The sequence below is a fragment of the Vigna radiata genome, chromosome 11 (genome assembly GCF_000741045.1).
Source record: "Vigna radiata var. radiata cultivar VC1973A chromosome 11, Vradiata_ver6, whole genome shotgun sequence".
NCBI classification, from domain to species: Eukaryota; Viridiplantae; Streptophyta; class Magnoliopsida; order Fabales; family Fabaceae; genus Vigna; species Vigna radiata.
The window spans coordinates 12,274,144-12,290,957 of record NC_028361.1 but is presented as its reverse complement, the minus strand read 5'-3'; the positions used below and the strand labels follow the sequence as shown (position 1 = coordinate 12,290,957).

The 16,814-nt window shown below is 34.3% G+C and overlaps 2 protein-coding genes and 1 non-coding gene across 3 annotated transcripts; 2 read left to right on the top strand and 1 right to left on the bottom strand.

Moving 5' to 3' along the window:
- Positions 1 to 7,083: 7,083 nt before the first annotated feature.
- TRNAC-GCA lies at positions 7,084 to 7,155 on the top strand. Its single transcript has one exon. It is a non-coding gene; the product is annotated as a tRNA-Cys (tRNA).
- Positions 7,156 to 7,791: 636 nt separating this feature from the next.
- Positions 7,792 to 10,204, top strand: LOC106776420. The gene has a single exon (XM_014663874.2). The coding sequence runs from the start codon at positions 8,064 to 8,066 to the stop codon at positions 9,894 to 9,896; it is 1,833 nt and encodes a 610-aa protein (XP_014519360.1). The 5' UTR covers positions 7,792 to 8,063; the 3' UTR covers positions 9,897 to 10,204.
- A 1,526-nt stretch (positions 10,205 to 11,730) lies between these two features.
- Positions 11,731 to 14,970, bottom strand: LOC106776434 (F-box protein At1g70590). Its single transcript, XM_014663891.2, has 4 exons — positions 14,317 to 14,970; positions 13,704 to 13,840; positions 13,351 to 13,533; positions 11,731 to 12,294 (listed from the first exon to the last, which is right to left on the bottom strand). The coding sequence occupies exons 1-4, from the start codon at positions 14,831 to 14,833 to the stop codon at positions 12,130 to 12,132; spliced, it is 1,002 nt and encodes a 333-aa protein (XP_014519377.1). The 5' UTR covers positions 14,834 to 14,970; the 3' UTR covers positions 11,731 to 12,129.
- Between the last annotated feature and the right edge of the window lie 1,844 nt (positions 14,971 to 16,814).

Genomic DNA, 16,814 nt, shown 5'->3' with positions numbered 1-16,814 from the left:
TTTGTTATTGGCATAGCAGTGTAACTTGTTTCGAAATTACTTCTTAATTATTTAAAAACTTTAATACGAAATAGGTTTTTTAGTACGTAATTATAAAACGTCTAAAACAATTAATAGGATATATTCATTTCATATTAATGATCAAATCAAAATATAAATCGTATACGGATAAAATACAAAATTAAAATTTATCTAAATTCTCACTAAATATTTATTTCTTTATTGAAATATATATTGACTTATCTAAATTGTAATGATTGTAAAAATCAAAATAAGTGAAGGAAGACATGTGTATGAATTCGATTGGACCGATTAGTTTTGAATGAAGTATATAAATGAAAATTTTGAAATTTCATGTCATTTTCAGCATGTACTTCTTCTTTTCCAAAACTTCTGAGTTTCTTTTCTTCTCTTTCTTTCTACAAATTCTCTTTAGGATTTTTTCATTTCATTTCATCTATTTGATAATTAGACATCGTTTAAGCAATATTGGAGTCAAGTACATTTTTTTCACCGATCAAAATCAAGTTTAGTATAAGTAAGTTCAACCTCCTTCTAGAAATTCTGTTTTCCGGCACATGCAAGCCAAATTTCTGGTTGCATGTGTTCATCATCTTCTTATTCTTGTTTATGATCATGTTCTTTGGTCTTTTGGGGTGATCATTCTTTCTAAATCAGTGAGCTATAAGTGTTTTAGGATTTTGGGGTGTGGTGAGCGCAATTCTACTGTTGATCGAGCTTGCTGTCCGATCAAGAGGTAAAGGAAGCTAGCTAATTTAATTAATTTGTTCTGATATGTGAATATGTTGTTTTGAAAATGTTGCATGTATGTGAAATTGATGAATTTGGTGTTATGTATTGATGGTGTAAATTATATTGATGATGTGTGTGATGATTCGATGTCTGCATTTTTCTGGTTCAGTGGTCAAGTGAAATTGGAAGGAAATATTGTAGTGAAACAGGGGGTTTGTGTTCAAGTTAAGATTGGTATGTATAGAAAATCTGGTTCTCTGTCATTGAGTTCGTGATTCTGCAGACTTGATCCTCAAAGGTGTGAATGAAACTCTTTTTAAAGATGTTAGAAAGATATAAGTAACTCTTAATTAATGTATAAGAATGTATGATATAAGTTTGGGGGATTAGAGGTTGAGTGAGAGTAGTGAAGTTGATAATAATGGGTGTACTCGGTCATGTATTGTCTTGATAGTACTCGGTCATGTATGATAGTGCTCAATCTTAGAAGTGTTCGGTCATGGACTAACACTCGGTCTTGGTAGTGCTCGGTCTTGTACTAGTACTCAATATTAGTAGTGCTCGGTCTTGGACTAGCACTCAGTCCCTTCATAATAATAGGTCTTGTAATTGTATTCGGTTCTAATGGCGCTCGACCAAAGCTCCAAATGTTCGGCCTAAGCTCTAAGTACTCGGCCTAAGTTATAAGTGTTCGGTACAAGTTATAAGTATTATGTCTAAGTCCTTAGTGTTCGGCCAAGCTTATTAGTATTCGGTCTTAGGCTGTATTTGACTTATACTTGAGCCCAACCTGTTACATGACCGTTCGGTCATGTTCTTGAGTTAAGGGAGTGTCCTCCCGTTTGGTATTGTATAAAGATTCTATAATCTCTTCTTCTCGGTCTTGTTCAATGATGGGAATGGTTTTACTAGTTGTGTGATTTTAATTAAACATGTTAGGAAGGAGTAAGTATGATGTTAATGAAGTATAGCTTGATAATTCTGATGAAATGTGGAAGTATGATGTGATTTTTATAATATGGATCTGAATTGAGAATTCCAAGGAGGAATGTCTCGGTGGTTGGTTGTGATGTGGTAATAGTATGAATGTGGTTATGCTAAGCTGGCATTCATCCTGACATTCTAATGGTCACCAAGTCTCAAGTAAAGAATGGTGATGCATGTGGTGAGAATAGCAGGAGGCCCTAGCCTATGTACAACCTTGACCTAAGGTGTGGTATAACGGGCTAACCTTGTATGGCAAGCTCAAGGGTTTTCCATGTTGCGCTAATACTGATGGGTTATTCTAGGTTACCACCCACGAGTGCACGAACGGCCGTAGCTACATATTCATACAGTTCGGACAGTCAGTGTAATATGGTCGGTTATATTATATATTGTATGGTTTATGTGTATGTATAATTTTATTATGTGATTGTAGGAATTGTATGTTAACATAGTTAATTAAATTACACTAGCTTATCCTTATTTTCCTGTCTTGTCATGTTGTTCGTTCGGTCGTCTTTGTCACTACAATGATCACCCTCTAGGTGTGAGCAGAGGACGCTAAAGGTACGTTGGAACAGGCGCTAGAAAGAGAAGGCAGCTTTCTCTAGAGTAAGATCGTTCGGTCTTGTAATTCTTTGTCTTAATTTAGGACCGTTCGGTTTATACTTGATTTGTATGACCATTCAGTTTGTACTTGTAATAATTCATTATAAATTTTCTGTAAAATTTTAAATTTATGATTATTTTAGGATAACTGTAAATTAATTTTATTTTTTCCTATAATTGTTCTATTTTATTATAAATGTAAGAATTTTTTAAGTATAGTTAAAAGTTATATTTTGGGGATATTACACAAATCATATTATGTAATATGAAATAGAAACATAGAATAATCTAACTGTTGAATAGACTTTTACATTAATCATTTAATGTAATTAGGTAATGTGAAACCGTTACGGATTATTCAGTCTGAAGGTGAATGTTTGTATGTATACATTTCTATAAGCTAACTCTTTTGAGTAAACTTGTAATAGTGTTTTGTGTGTGTGAAGCTGAACTTTCGCCAGCAGTTATACTCCTAGCGAAGGTTTGGTTATTTATTCTGTAGCTATATTTGTTGAGGGTGTGGTTCCTTGTGGTGATACATACAATCATCTAAATGATTCTCACTGTAGGAATAATGCTTTTGTTGCAGGAGAAGATGCTCATTTTCTCAAAAAGGTGAAGCAATTTTCTTCGAATCTAGTCTCAAATTATATGCGCCCTTCAGTTTGAGGATTTTTTTTTCAGTGATGGAATCCACAGTCACATTTCATTCTTGAATATTTGTGAAAAAACTTATTATAAGTAGTTCAGATCGTTGATTTAAGACACCAATGGCTGATAATTGTACTCTCTCGGCTTTTCTCATGCTCAATTCATCATACATGTTATAGACATGGTGGAATATTCCAGGTACGTATTTAGTGCGACATATTTCACTCAAAATTAATGCATTCTTTAACTGCAATTTAGAGTGAGATTGATGTATTGAACTACAAAAGCATACTTATACGGTGTTAGAACATAATCTCCTAAGTTTTGAGTGCAATGTAGTTCTCGAAGTCTCCTAATTCAAAAGTGAAGTTTTGGAATTTGTTAAACCATGGTGTCATCAGGGAGTTAGCATTGAGTCTTTGGGACCAATTTTCAGTAGCATCTGTGGTACCAATGGAGTTTTTGTTTATTTTAAAGAAAACAGAATAATTTCTGTTCTTAGTGTTGAAACTCAGTTCCTTCATTCACAACTGCATACCAAACTCTATAAAATGACCAAAAGTAGAGACATATGATTATGCTCAGTGCATCAATTTAATTTACAAATCGTCAATAACAAAGTTTCTTCAACCCCCTTTTTATAGCTTTGGACATATCAAATTGGTTAGGTGATTAAGACTTCATATATATATATATATATATATAGTTGCCTTAGTTTATACGCAGCTTACTTTATAAACCATATGGCTGTTTTTTGGTTTTGAAGTTATTAAATGAAGGATATATTTTCTTTAATTATGCAATTGTGTGTGGAAGGAAACATGAAGATAACAAGAAGCAATGACTTGTCTTTGTCTATTTGATATTGAAGAATACTTGCTAGGAAAGTGCAGAGTTGGGTATGATGACCTTCAAAACTACTCCTTCTATGTGTTTGTTAGAAGTGTGACTTTATAAGTTATTATACGACTTCTAAGTCCAATTACATTACAATCTTAATTTTAATATTGTATATTAAATATTTTTAAGAGTATTATCCTTATTAATAGTTTTACTTTATAGTAATAGGATTATATAAATGAATGAGACATATTGTCTAAAAATAAAGTAGAAAAAGAAAAGTTGATTCTACTTGTAGTACACACGTTTGAACAGTCCCTATAATATGTCCAATTTTTCTGTGGTCCTGCTTAGACAAAATTGGAATGTTTGATTTTTCTTTAGGAGGTGGAAACTCAAACTATATTTTTGTGCGTGTTCATTGTTCAACGTGTCCAATTTCACTTTCGATAGTGTCTGGAAATTTCTGCAGGGCCTTTAATATTAATTCCACACTCAATCTTAAATGTCAAACATGTTAGATTAGAAAAAAGACAGATTAATTATCAATAAAAAATATTTTTTTTAATTAAATAAATAATTTCCAATATCCTATTAAACAGTATATGAAAACGTATATGGATTAGTAATCGGGAATAACGTATATGGAAATAGATTTCATTTATATTGTTTTTAATTCTCAATCGCAAAAAAAAATATTAGGAATTGTTTATTTTATTGAAGGATTTAATTGCTCATTAAGAATTAAATGTTTTGATGTATAATGTAATAATTGGTATTAGAACTTATATTTATAATTATGTTTTTTCTTATATTAAATTCTATTTCCTCATTAGCATGAATTTAAATATGTTTTTTTTTTCAACTTTTTAAGAACCCAAATGGTAAAATTTAGGAGTTTTATTATTCATTTCCACTAGTTTTGCTTCTTGTTTTGTCAGCAAGAGAAATAGAACCCTTATATTGTTTTCTTCTTTTAAATTGGTCCTTCTTTTTCTTTGGCCAATTCAAAGGGATTTTTGTTATTTTACCTACAGCTTGTGATGGTGAAATTATGACAGGGTGAGTTTGTGTTTGCTCACATAACACACTTGAACTACTAATCTGAATGTGATTCTAATTCTTAATGAAACAAACTATAAAGATTGAAAAGGAGAACATGAAAATAATTCTTAGTTGTATGGATCTTGATCTTGTATTAAGGATTGAGAAACCTTCTTTTCTTACAGACTATAATACTGTAAGAAAAGAAAGACTATGAGAAATAGAATGCTCAAATGACGAGTATGATGTGACATTCCAAAAGTTATTAGGGGTGTTATATCTAAAGAAATAAAAAGTTCTAAAAATTTCCTTATTGAGAATGAAAAGCATTTTGCAAAAAGAGATAAGATGGAAACAAGTACACTTCTTCATAGCTTGATTTCCATGAGCTATCACGGCAAAGGAAATATAAAAGAATACATCATTGGAATGTAAAACATTGTTCAAAACTTAAGGCACTAAAACTTGAGATGTCAGAAGACTTACTCATACATTTAGTTTGGATTTCTCCTCCTTCACAGTTTGGATAATTTAAGGTTCTTATAACTGTCAAAAAGAGAAGTGATCTCTTAATGAGCTCATTTCATACTGTGTACAAGATGAGGAGAGATTGAAGCAAGAAAAGACTAAAAGTGTTCACTTAACTAGTACTTCTAAAGACAAGAGCAAAATGAAAAAGAAAAAAATTAAGAATCCCAATAATGAAACTGTAAAGGATCCACTACAAAAGAAACAAAAACAAGATGATAAAATTTTTTGTAATAAGGTTGGACATTTGAAGAAGAATCGTATAAAATATCACGCTTGACTTGAAAAAAAAAAGTATAGTTATTATGCTAGTTTGTTTTTAGGTCAATTTAGCTTTAAAACCAAGAAATAGTTGGTGGTCAAATTCAAGTGTTACTACTAACATCAATATTTCAATGCAAGGTTGTCTAAGCTAGCAGAAGACAAATAATTCTAAAAGAAGAATATATGTTGGAGATGAAAAATTGGTGGAGGTGGAGGCTATAGGAAATTTTAAATTATTATCGTGTGTTGAATTTTATTAAGATTTAAAAGACACTTTCATTTATTTTATTCATAATGTGTACATACTACATATTTCATGACAAGTTATGTGATTTGGTTCTATTAGCATTAGTGAATATTAACAAGTTTAGTTGTAACTAATACAATAAAAACTATTTTAATTTTATATGCAGATGTAATCAATGAATGACATTTTTTTAATACATTTAAAAAATATAATTGTAATTTCAAACTCATAATTAATATATATATATATATATATATATATATATATATATATATATATATATATATATATATATAAGACAATTTATCAAAATGATCTAATTAATTTAATNATTAACAAGTTTAGTTGTAACTAATACAATAAAAACTATTTTAATTTTATATGCAGATGTAATCAATGAATGACATTTTTTTAATACATTTAAAATATTGACATGGACACGAATATTGTAACACAATATATATATATATATATATATATATATATATATATATATATATATATATATATATATATTAGACAATTTATCAAAATGATCTAATTAATTTAATTATATGACTAAGAATATGAAAAAAATAATTGTATAGAATCATATATAATATTTTATTTTGACGAGGAACTAAATTAAAAATATTAAAATTAAATAATAACCAATAAATATTACATAAAAGAATTATGGTATTCATTTATAAGCACGTTTATATTTTTTTTTTCATCTCCATTATAAAAGAAACTAAAAAAATATAAAAACATGTCAATAAAAATAGCAAAGATAACAGTGAGTTTAAGTAAGATTAATCATAAATGAACTAAATGTTTAAAAATAATTATAAAAGTTCACATAAATAAATTTTGTGAAGATGAAATTCTCTTCGAAAAGAAAATGTTACTGAACAAGTAAAAGAATTGTGTTCATAATATCAATAATATAAAAAGATTACATTGTTTGATGGGATAATATTACAAATAATTTTCAGATTTTTAAGGTTATATGACTCAGACTACAACTTGTATTTGTATTTTTTTATTTTTAGTAATATATTAATACAAATCACAGGGAATTATTTAGGTACACCATGTTTAATTTTTAAAACAAATTTTAATTTTAATTCAAATGTAGGTGTACACTATATTTATATAAATTGTATCAGAATTTCAACAAAGGGTCCATAGCTCAGTGGTAGAGCATTTGACTGCAGATCAAGAGGTCACCGGTTCGAACCCGGTTGGGCCCTTTTTTAAGATTACTATACAAGGATATAATTATAAGGATTTTTAGTTTATTTAGGTTTTAGCAGATCATGTTAGTCTTTTATGAAAAAGAAAAACCCTCTGTTAAAAAAATTCAAATTTTAAGTTTTTCAAAGAATATGTAAGTTAATTGGATTAACTTATTCATAAATTAGCATTAACTTACGTATAACTTAATTTATAAGGTTTTAATTATACCAATCTTGATAATTTATATTTCTTAATTTATATACATATAAGTTTATTTTAAGTTATAGAAAAAATAATTTATTTTATTTAAAAATTTAGGTATAAGAGGTTTAGAAAAATAAGAAAATGAAATAAAATATAGTTATTGCAGAAGAGAAACTACAGCTATATGATAGAAAAGTCTGGAAAAGCACGCTCCACGGAAGCGAGTGCCAAATAGCAGAAAAAGTAAACAATGAAAACTGTTAGCAGAGGAGTCAATTTGACTGCCCTGTTCTTCCCAAATCCCTAATTAGCATAATAAAACCCTTTTAGCCTTCTTATTGAACTAAACGGAAATTTTAAAACAAAAAACTTAATATACAAACTTTGATTTAGCAATTCAATTGGTAATTGAAGGATTAAAGTAATAAAAAATTGAAGTAAATAAATTAATAAGCTTGGAATGGAGAAAGAAGTTACATCATGTGTGATGTGTGTGTAGGTAACGTTTGGAGTTAGGACAAACAAAACATAAAGACATGCGTGGCAGAACAACAAGAAGTGTCAGATGAACAACACCAACATAAACGCCCGTTCCAATTCCAGACTCCGATTCTATCAGACTCAGCGTAGACTCGGTTGACTCGGTCTCACACACCATCCCCACAAAAACCTTTGATTATTTATCGACTGACTCGGTGGCAGACTCGGCGCGGCGGAGATGGCGTTGTTGGGGGAGAAGCGAGTGGAGGAAGAGTTATCGTACCCGATTATGGTGGCGGAGCGAGTTCGCTCGGCGGTGGACGAGGCCGACTCATTCAAAGCTGAGTGCTCGGAGGTGTGGAAGCAGGTCGATCGCCTCCTCCAAATGCTCCGAACCCTCGTCCGCTTTGCCACGGCCACCAACACCTCCGCCGCGTCGCCGCCGCTCTACGAGCGTCCCATCCGTCGCGTCGCTGCCGAGACGGCGAAGAATCTCGACCGCGCTCTCGCCCTCGTGCGAAAGTGCAAGCGCCGGAGCATCCTCCACCGTGTCGTCTCCATCGTTGGCGCCGCCGATTTCCGGAAAGTCCTGGCCCACCTGGACGCGTCCGTGGGTGATATGAAGTGGCTCCTCAGCATCTTCGACGCCGACGGCGGCATTGTCCTCTCGCTCCCTCCGATAGCCAGCAACGACCCCATTTTATCTTGGGTATGGTCTTTCATCGCTTCCCTTCAAATGGGTCAATTAAATGATAGAATTGAGGCTGCGAATCAACTTACTTCTTTAGCTCAAGATAACGATAGAAATAAGAAGATCATAGTTGAGGAATGTGGGGTGCCTCCTTTGTTGAAGCTTTTCAAGGAAGGCACTTCCCCTCTTGCTCAAATTGCTGCTGCCGGTGCTTTGTGTCATTTGGCTAATGATTTGGATAGGGTTAGAGTGATTGTGGGTGAGCATGGTGTGCCCGCTGTTGTTCAGGTTCTCAGTGACTCCCCCATGAGGGTTCAGACCCTGGCTGCCAATTTGGTTGCCAGGATGGCCAAGCATGACCCTGTGGCTCAGGAGGATTTCGCCCGCGAGAACGTGATTAGACCGCTTGTGACACTCTTGTCGTTTGACACCTTTGTGGATGATCAATGGGATCATTTGGGGAAGCAAAGTATTCATTCCATTGTTCAAATTAATAAGGAGTTGGGAAAGGGTCGCCAAGGAGGTCGCCATTTTGCGAATTCCTACTCGAATTCGTATTTTTTTGCGGAGGGAAGTAGCCGGGGAGGGAATCATAGGAAGGAGAGGGAGAATGAGGATCCTGAGGTGAAGCTTCAGCTGAAGGTTAGTTGCGCTGAGGCGTTGTGGATGCTTGCGCGAGGGAGTGTGACCAACAGTCGGAAGATAACTGAGACCAAAGGGATGCTTTGTTTGGCTAAGATTGTTCAGAATGAGCAAGGAGAGCTTCAGTTTAATTGCTTGATGACGATAATGGAGGTAACTGTAGCTGCTGAATCCAATGCTGACCTTCGTCGAGCAGCGTTTAAGACCAATTCTCCTGCTGCTAAGACTGTTGTGGAACAGCTGCTGAGGATAATTAAAGAAGTGGATAACCCTGCGTTGCAAATGCCAGCTATGAAGTCCATCGGTGCGTTGGCTAGGACGTTTCCCGCTAGAGAGACTCGGGTAATTGAACCTCTAGTTGCTCAGATGAGTAATAGAAATGCAGAAGTAGCAGATGAGGCAGCACTTGCTCTTACCAAATTTGCTTCTCCGGATAATTTCTTACATGTTGAGCATTCTAAGACGATAATTGAATTCAATGGCATCCCGGCACTGATGAGACTGCTCAGGAGTAATGAAGTTACCCAGATGCACGATGGGCTAACTCTTCTTTGCTACCTTGCACTTCATGCTGGCAACAGTGAGTCCTTGGAGCAAGCAAGGGTGTTGACAGTGCTTGAAGGTGCAGACAGAACAGTTCTTCCTCAGCATCTAAAGGAATTGGTCTCCAGGGCAATAATCCACCTCAATTTGTATCATGCAGGAATGAATTCTCAAAGGATGTCATATTTGCCTTGACCACAAATTTAGCTTGTTTGAGGACCCTGCGTTTTTTGTGGGTTCACCGGTATAGTCTTGAGTGAGGTGCATCTGGCCAACTCTTTGGGAATAAGGGGGATTTATAGGACAAAGCACACTTAAAAAAATACACTAGTTCTTTCAGCTTAGACTGTTTTTTCTTTTCCTTTTTCTCCCCATAAAACTAGTCAGTGGGGTGGCAGTTGTGCAGAGATTTATAATTGTATAATTAAATGTTAATCATTTTATTTTTTACTTGTGTACTCATTTGTTCATTAAGCATGTTTTCTACATTGCCTTTGTGATAATACAAATTCTTGTAATGGGATAGAACTGTAGGAGGTTTGATTTCTTCAGGAATTGAAAGTGGCTTTACCGTTGGAAGTCTGTTCATCAGTTTACATCTAATCTCATTCATGTCTTGACCAATGATCAAGACTTCATTCAATTGCACAATTTTTTTAACTGAAATGTGCTTTGTTCATTATTGTTTGGAATTTAATGTTAACAGAAGAAACTTAATTTGTGAGAGCTTATCGAATCAGTGACTCTGATAATGTGTAAGCATCCTTCTCATATGCCAAATTGCCCCTTATGTCCACTTTAAGTATGGTGCTATATCACGCCATGTGTTTTTATGCAGACTGAACTCAGAGAAAGAGATACACGGTGGAGTTTTGAGTTAATTTGCAGCAGGCCTATGCTTTCTATGGGTTTGTGTCCACGAGATATGCTATCATGGTGGAGGAATACTGGATACTAGCAAGGCATTCTCTAAATTATCTAATTTTCCATGTTACTTGGTGAAATCTATGTAGGACTAGTTAAATAGGAGGTAAATTTCACATAATTTGATATAATTTTAATGAGTTTCACTTAATAATAATGAGTGTGTAATAAAAGGTTGCAGTTAAGGAGGATGTGCTATTAGTATGTCATGTAATTGTGCTTCTTGAAAAGCTACACTGAAGGAGCATCTACGGTTTATTTATTTATTTTTTGTATGCAAGTGTTTGTAACAAGTATCGTGGAGAAAGTTTCTAACTTCAATTTACCAAATCCCTACCTTTATAGATCGATCCCCAGTTCTTGCTGGAACGACCAACAAAAGATTGAGTTTGAACTGATGGTTTGATTATCTTTTGCGATGTTTATTATTTGTAAATGGGAGGTCTTTTGTGATACAAAAGTGTTTTTCTGCGATTATTCTGTCTTTCCCTTGTATAAAAAACTCCGAATCTAAAAAGCTAGTCTGCAAGTTATGGTCTATGCAGCTAAACATTTGACTGCAGAATATGCAGTACGTTAGAGATGGCGACTGAACAAGACACTGTTTGCTACTCTCCGCAAAATAATAGTATTCTTCCTTCGTATGTGTTTTCTACCTTGCGTCTAACATAGCTCCTTATTACGCGAGCCCATCTGCATAGGAAAGTCGATTGCGTTCCATCTGAGAATATGCATACCACATTCAAGATATCTCATCTCATCTTGAAGAAGCAAATGTCATCTAGAGGCCAAAATGAACCGTGTATTTTTCTTCACGTCCATAACTCATTCGCCACAGAAACACCTCTATACCTTAAAAGCTTCAAAAAAAAATTGAGCATTCAAGGCAAACTTGATCCAACAAACTCCATGAAAGATTGCACACTAAGGACAAACTGGTGACCTAGTATTTTATGTATGATTCGGTAAATATGCATGCTAATTGTCATGTCAGGAAATAAAAGAAATAATTGAAAGTTGGCTAATTGGATGATATATATATATATATATATATATATATATATATATATATATATATAAACCAAAGTAGTGGTTAAACTGAATCAAGTGTAAAAGTCAAACAGACAGCTTGGTACTACGTTATATTCCATCCATACAACATATAATATGGAGTAATATGAATTTGCACTTTTCTAGATGGCCATTTGTGACAAAAAAAATGCCCGCCACACTCTAACTGCACAGTTCTGAGGGGAACTGAAGAGGAACTTTCAAATAGTTTAGAGGATTTTACAAAGAAGTCAACTAGTTTTACAAACGCCCACCAACTGGTTTTGTTTATACATTGGAAAAAACCACTATAGTCAGGATTGGTAGGCAAAGTCAGTTTCTTAGCGGTCCTCCCTGCCTTCCTTGTTTCATGCTTAGGCATTCTTTGTTGACTACACTCTCACTGATCAAGGCCAGGGAGCTTCTTTCTCACAAACCAACTTAAGGATTTGGCTCAAACTGATGGCAAGGCACGCCAACTGTCAGCTAGATGCATTGCATGATCACGTGATGCTGATGAAAGCCGATGAAGAACTGCATTCTTGACATGAGCTGCACCTTTTTCACCAGCTCGAGTGGCAAGTTCTAAGTATACCACAGCCTTCATCATGTCTCCCTCCTGAACAAATATTGCCCACCAACCGCTTAGTTGTGAATTATCAGGACCATAATCCTACTAATATTTCTAGTCGTAGTTGACTGCTATTCGAATAGTAGAAACATTCCAGACAAGAACATTAGAATGAAACCAAAAATATAAATAATGAAGCAATTGGTAGAACATTTGGAACCCCGACAGAAATAGCAAATGTCAGAATGCCGGATAGAAACAAAACCTCTAACAAACAATAATCACTATGCAGGTAAAAAATCACATTTTTCATTAGTATGTGTATGTCTATATCTATTGTCATGAACTAAATAACTATATAGAAATTAACCATGCGATGACGATAACCAAAGTCATAGATAAAACATCTAGCAAATGGTTTCAGCCATGATCTCCTGCTGTTGTTAAACTAGGAAAATTTAGAGAAATTGATGTTGTTAAAGAGAATAATTCTTTTTTTTGGAGAAATTAAAATATTTTGCAGTGACATAGCCTGAACAGAGAATTCACAAAGAAATTGAAATTCTAAAAATTTATAGAAGTATTTTGATTACTAAAAATTAATTTCAAATTCTACCAAAATAGTAAGAATTTGAAATTTCCCACGTTCTCTTTTCTCTGCTCTTTCTGTTTGGTACTGTCCTCTTTCTCTTCTATATCCTTTTTTTGTCTCTTTCCTCTCCCTCTCTTCACTCTTTTCTCTTCCATCCATCTCTTTGTTCTCTCCCTCCGTTCTCTTCTCTCTTTTGCCCCACCTTCAGCTATATTTCTCATATCTTTATCAATAATGACGCAAAATGCGACAATACTTTTATTTTAGATTTATTAGATATTATGTAATTTTAAAACATTAAATATTTAATAATAGCTATCATCATAAAGTTCAGTATTAAAATTTTAATTTTAATTTCCTTGTATATAAATTGAATTATCCTATCCATTCTAAGAAATTGAAATTTAAAAAACTTGAATTAATCTTCTTTGGGATAAATCATGAATGAGTGTTTCATTTACCCTCTCAAATATTAAAGCACAAAAGAGTAAGGTAAAGGGATAAAAACTCACAGAAAAGAGAGCAAGTCCATGCTCAAACTGAGCTTTACTGTGACCACGATCTGCAGCCCGCTTCATCCATTTTCTAGCTAGTTGATGATTACGTGACAGTCCTTCCCCAATGGACAAGCACAAGGAGATATTGTACATAGCACGGACATACCCACCCTCAGCAGCTTTCATATACCATTTAGCCTGTAAAAGCAAAGATCCTAATACGTCACATCACGATAACAAAGAACCAGAAACACCCAACATTACAAGTCAATTCCCAAACAGATTTCCCAGAACCCTCCCAGAAAGAACATGTCCATTCATGAATCATAATTCAAAGTAAGAGGGAAGAATAAGAAGAGAGCACCGACAGCTTCTTTCATGTTGGTACAGACCCTTCCACCACCTCTGTGCAGCCAAAGCGCAAGCTGATACTGAGCACGAACATTCCCACACACAGAAGCTTTATATAACCATTTGACAGCTTGTTCAGTGTTCGGAGGTTCAGCTGCACAGCATAGATAAACCTTTTCAGAACACGAATCATCAGCATAATGTATATATTCATTAAAATTTCACAAAGAAATATCTACCCATATGCAAATATAGACCTTTTACATTATCTTTTTCAAATTAATATTAAAAATCATTTCTTGCCACAGATCTCGCAGACCAAAGAATAAAAGTAGTATTTATCCTAAGAACACGGAGACAGAATAACAAGGATATTGGACACAGCCTAAAATACCAATAAACACACACCAAATCCAAAAGGTGCATGTGATGAGGAAGATTCCCTGGCATTCTCTCCTAAAAGAAGCAAATGAAAGATAAAACACAAGTTTCTAACTCAGCACAGCTCGTAAGGTGACTATTAATACTATCTTCATTTATATACATTATTTTGGTCATACAGTCATTAAACATGGAGTTTCCAAAAGTAACAGTCGAAAATTAGGGTAATGATGAAATTAAAATGAAAACCTTGGAGATAGGAAATTCCCAAATTGCACTGCGCAGAAGGGTTTCCAAGTTCCGCGGCCCTGAGATACAATTCCATGGCCTTGGGCTTCTCCCCTCTCTCCCAGTAAATGAGGCCGGCGTCAACCATGGCGAGGGCGGAACCGCGCGCGGCAGCTTTCATGAACGAATCGAGCGCCTTGTCGGCGTTGGGGCGGACACCCCGGCGACCATGCTTGAAGCGCTTCCCCCAGCGTAACAGCACCATGGCCTCCCGCAGCGGCCGCAGCGCCTCACACCACGCGCGGCACACGAGAGACGCCGTGCGGAGGTTGGGGTGGTCGAAGGAGGCGGCGATCCTCACCATCACATCGTAGGGTAGTGCCGTGAAGTCGGCGCAGGGAGGGGAAGGCGGAGGGCGCGCGCAGAGGCGCGTGGAGCGCACCGAATGCGCGGCGGAGAATCGGGGTGCGGTTGCGTTGGAGAAATTAAGGGAGGAAAAAGGCGAAGAAGAAACGCGAGGCCATGTTCGGTGCTTCATCTGCTACGGTGAATCTATGAGAGTGTGTGTGTGTTTTTCTGAGAGAAAGAATCAGTGGATGGAGGGTGTCGGTAATTCCTTTCTTCACGCGTTTCATTTTGCATAATATCTCCTTCTTTCAGACAAGTCTACAAGTCCCTTTCAAACCACACTTAATTAACATACCAATTACCAATTTAAATGTTTTTATACTCTTTTTTTTTATATATAACAGTGACAAAAATGTATTACTGATTTTCAGACTTCACAAAACTAATATATAATATTTTAAAAACTTACTTAATTTTTCATATACATCTCATAAAACTCTAAACAATATATATATTATGGATACATAATATAAGCAAAAATGTAAGGTAAGGGATGACAAGCAGGTATATCAATTTAAATGTGGTTTTGAGTATTCCAAGTTGGGTATTGACTTCAAGTAATTTCTTTTACTTTCGAATTTTTTTTTCTATTTTTCTAGTCGATCAAGTCTGTATATTAAAAATAATTCCATGTTTAAATTAGTTCGTTATTTGATTGGTTAAAAGATTAATGTTGTAATAAGTGCATAATCAAAAGTTTTTACAATCATACATTTGATTTATATTTATGGAATTTTTCCATAGGTTTTTATTTGGATCAGTTTAATCAATGTCTAATTGGTCTGAATATTATAATTGATTAGAATTAGTTTATAAAATAATTCCTTTCTTCTCGGCTCATAATTGGTCTGGATATTACAATTAGATCATCTTGATCAGGATCGAGATTTGATCACACAATATATAACATTATCCAGAAGATCATCAAACTTGAGAGTTTATGTAAACTCGTAAGAGTTTTGTAAACTCGACTTGTGAACTCAACCCAAACTTGTAAAAGTCACATGAAAAAATATATATTTAATTATAGATGATGATACACTTTGATTGCTTTCAATTTTATTTGATTTATTCCTAGACAAACTTTAAATTAATCTCTAATATAAAATTTCAAGTACAATAGTAAAAAGCATATTACATAATTGTTAAATAATTTCTTATTCTTAATTGAAAAGTAAAATTAAAAAGTTAATTTCCAATTATAAAAATTAATTAAAAAAATTATAAATAATATAATATATTAACTCTCATTCTTTTATCCTAAAACTAGCAAATAGAGGATTGTGAGTGAAGACACACAACTATAGAAGAATGGTGGTGTGGTGACGACGACGTAGTGAGAGAATGATGGTGTGATAAGCAGGGTGATTACATGAGGGCACTGTGAGCAAACAATAGTACAACAATCAACGAACTCGTGAGTTAAGTCGTTAACTCGTTCGAGTTTGATTTTTTACATAAGGCTTTTAAGTTAATTCAAAAGTAAACTAAACTTGGTAGAATTGGTGGTGAACTTGGTGAACTCACTCAAACTCGCGAGTTTGCCATCAGGTGGCGAGTTTGAATGAAAAAACTTTTAAACCTCAAAACAATAACCACCATAGTTGTTTGGCGTGTGAAAGTGAAAAACGCTATTGTGATTAGATTAAGGTTCCATTTTTGCATCCACTTGTGTGATCATTCTCTGCTTAACCACATGAGAGAGATGTGCCCATGTCAAATATTACGTTAGAGATTAAAACACAAGGTTGTAGTTGCACCCATATTTTTGTGTAAAAGCATTCGTATTGAAAATCACATCAAAAGTTTAACATAGGGGTGTTCTTGTGTTCACATATAAAATTATAACTAACTTAACCATAAGCTTGTGGTTGTAGGATTTATGTACATATAGAAACTTACATCATAGGTTTGACCATAAGTGATGTGGTTGCATCAAAAAGTTTGCATAAAACACATAAACTAAAATTGGAACAAAAGTTTGACTAGAGAGGTGTGGTTGTGCACATATGTGAAAGACATACTTATATAAAAAATTATGCTACAAATTGAACCATAAGGGCGTAGTTGAGTCCACATGATTTTGAGAGTATGTTCATGTAAGAAATTAC

What these genes read in the sequence shown, in the direction of transcription:
- LOC106776420 (XM_014663874.2), top strand. Translation starts at nt 8,064, where the DNA reads ATGGCGTTGTTGGGGGAGAAGCGAGTGGAGGAAGAGTTATCGTACCCG.
- LOC106776434 (XM_014663891.2), bottom strand. Translation starts at nt 14,833, where the DNA reads ATGAAGCACCGAACATGGCCTCGCGTTTCTTCTTCGCCTTTTTCCTCC. An exon ending in GGGAATTTCCTATCTCCAAG is followed by an intron (nt 13,841 to 14,316) that starts GTTTTCATTTTA and finishes TATGCTGTGCAG; the next exon opens with CTGAACCTCCGAACACTGAA. An exon ending in GTACCAACATGAAAGAAGCT is followed by an intron (nt 13,534 to 13,703) that starts GTCGGTGCTCTC and finishes TTGCTTTTACAG; the next exon opens with GCTAAATGGTATATGAAAGC.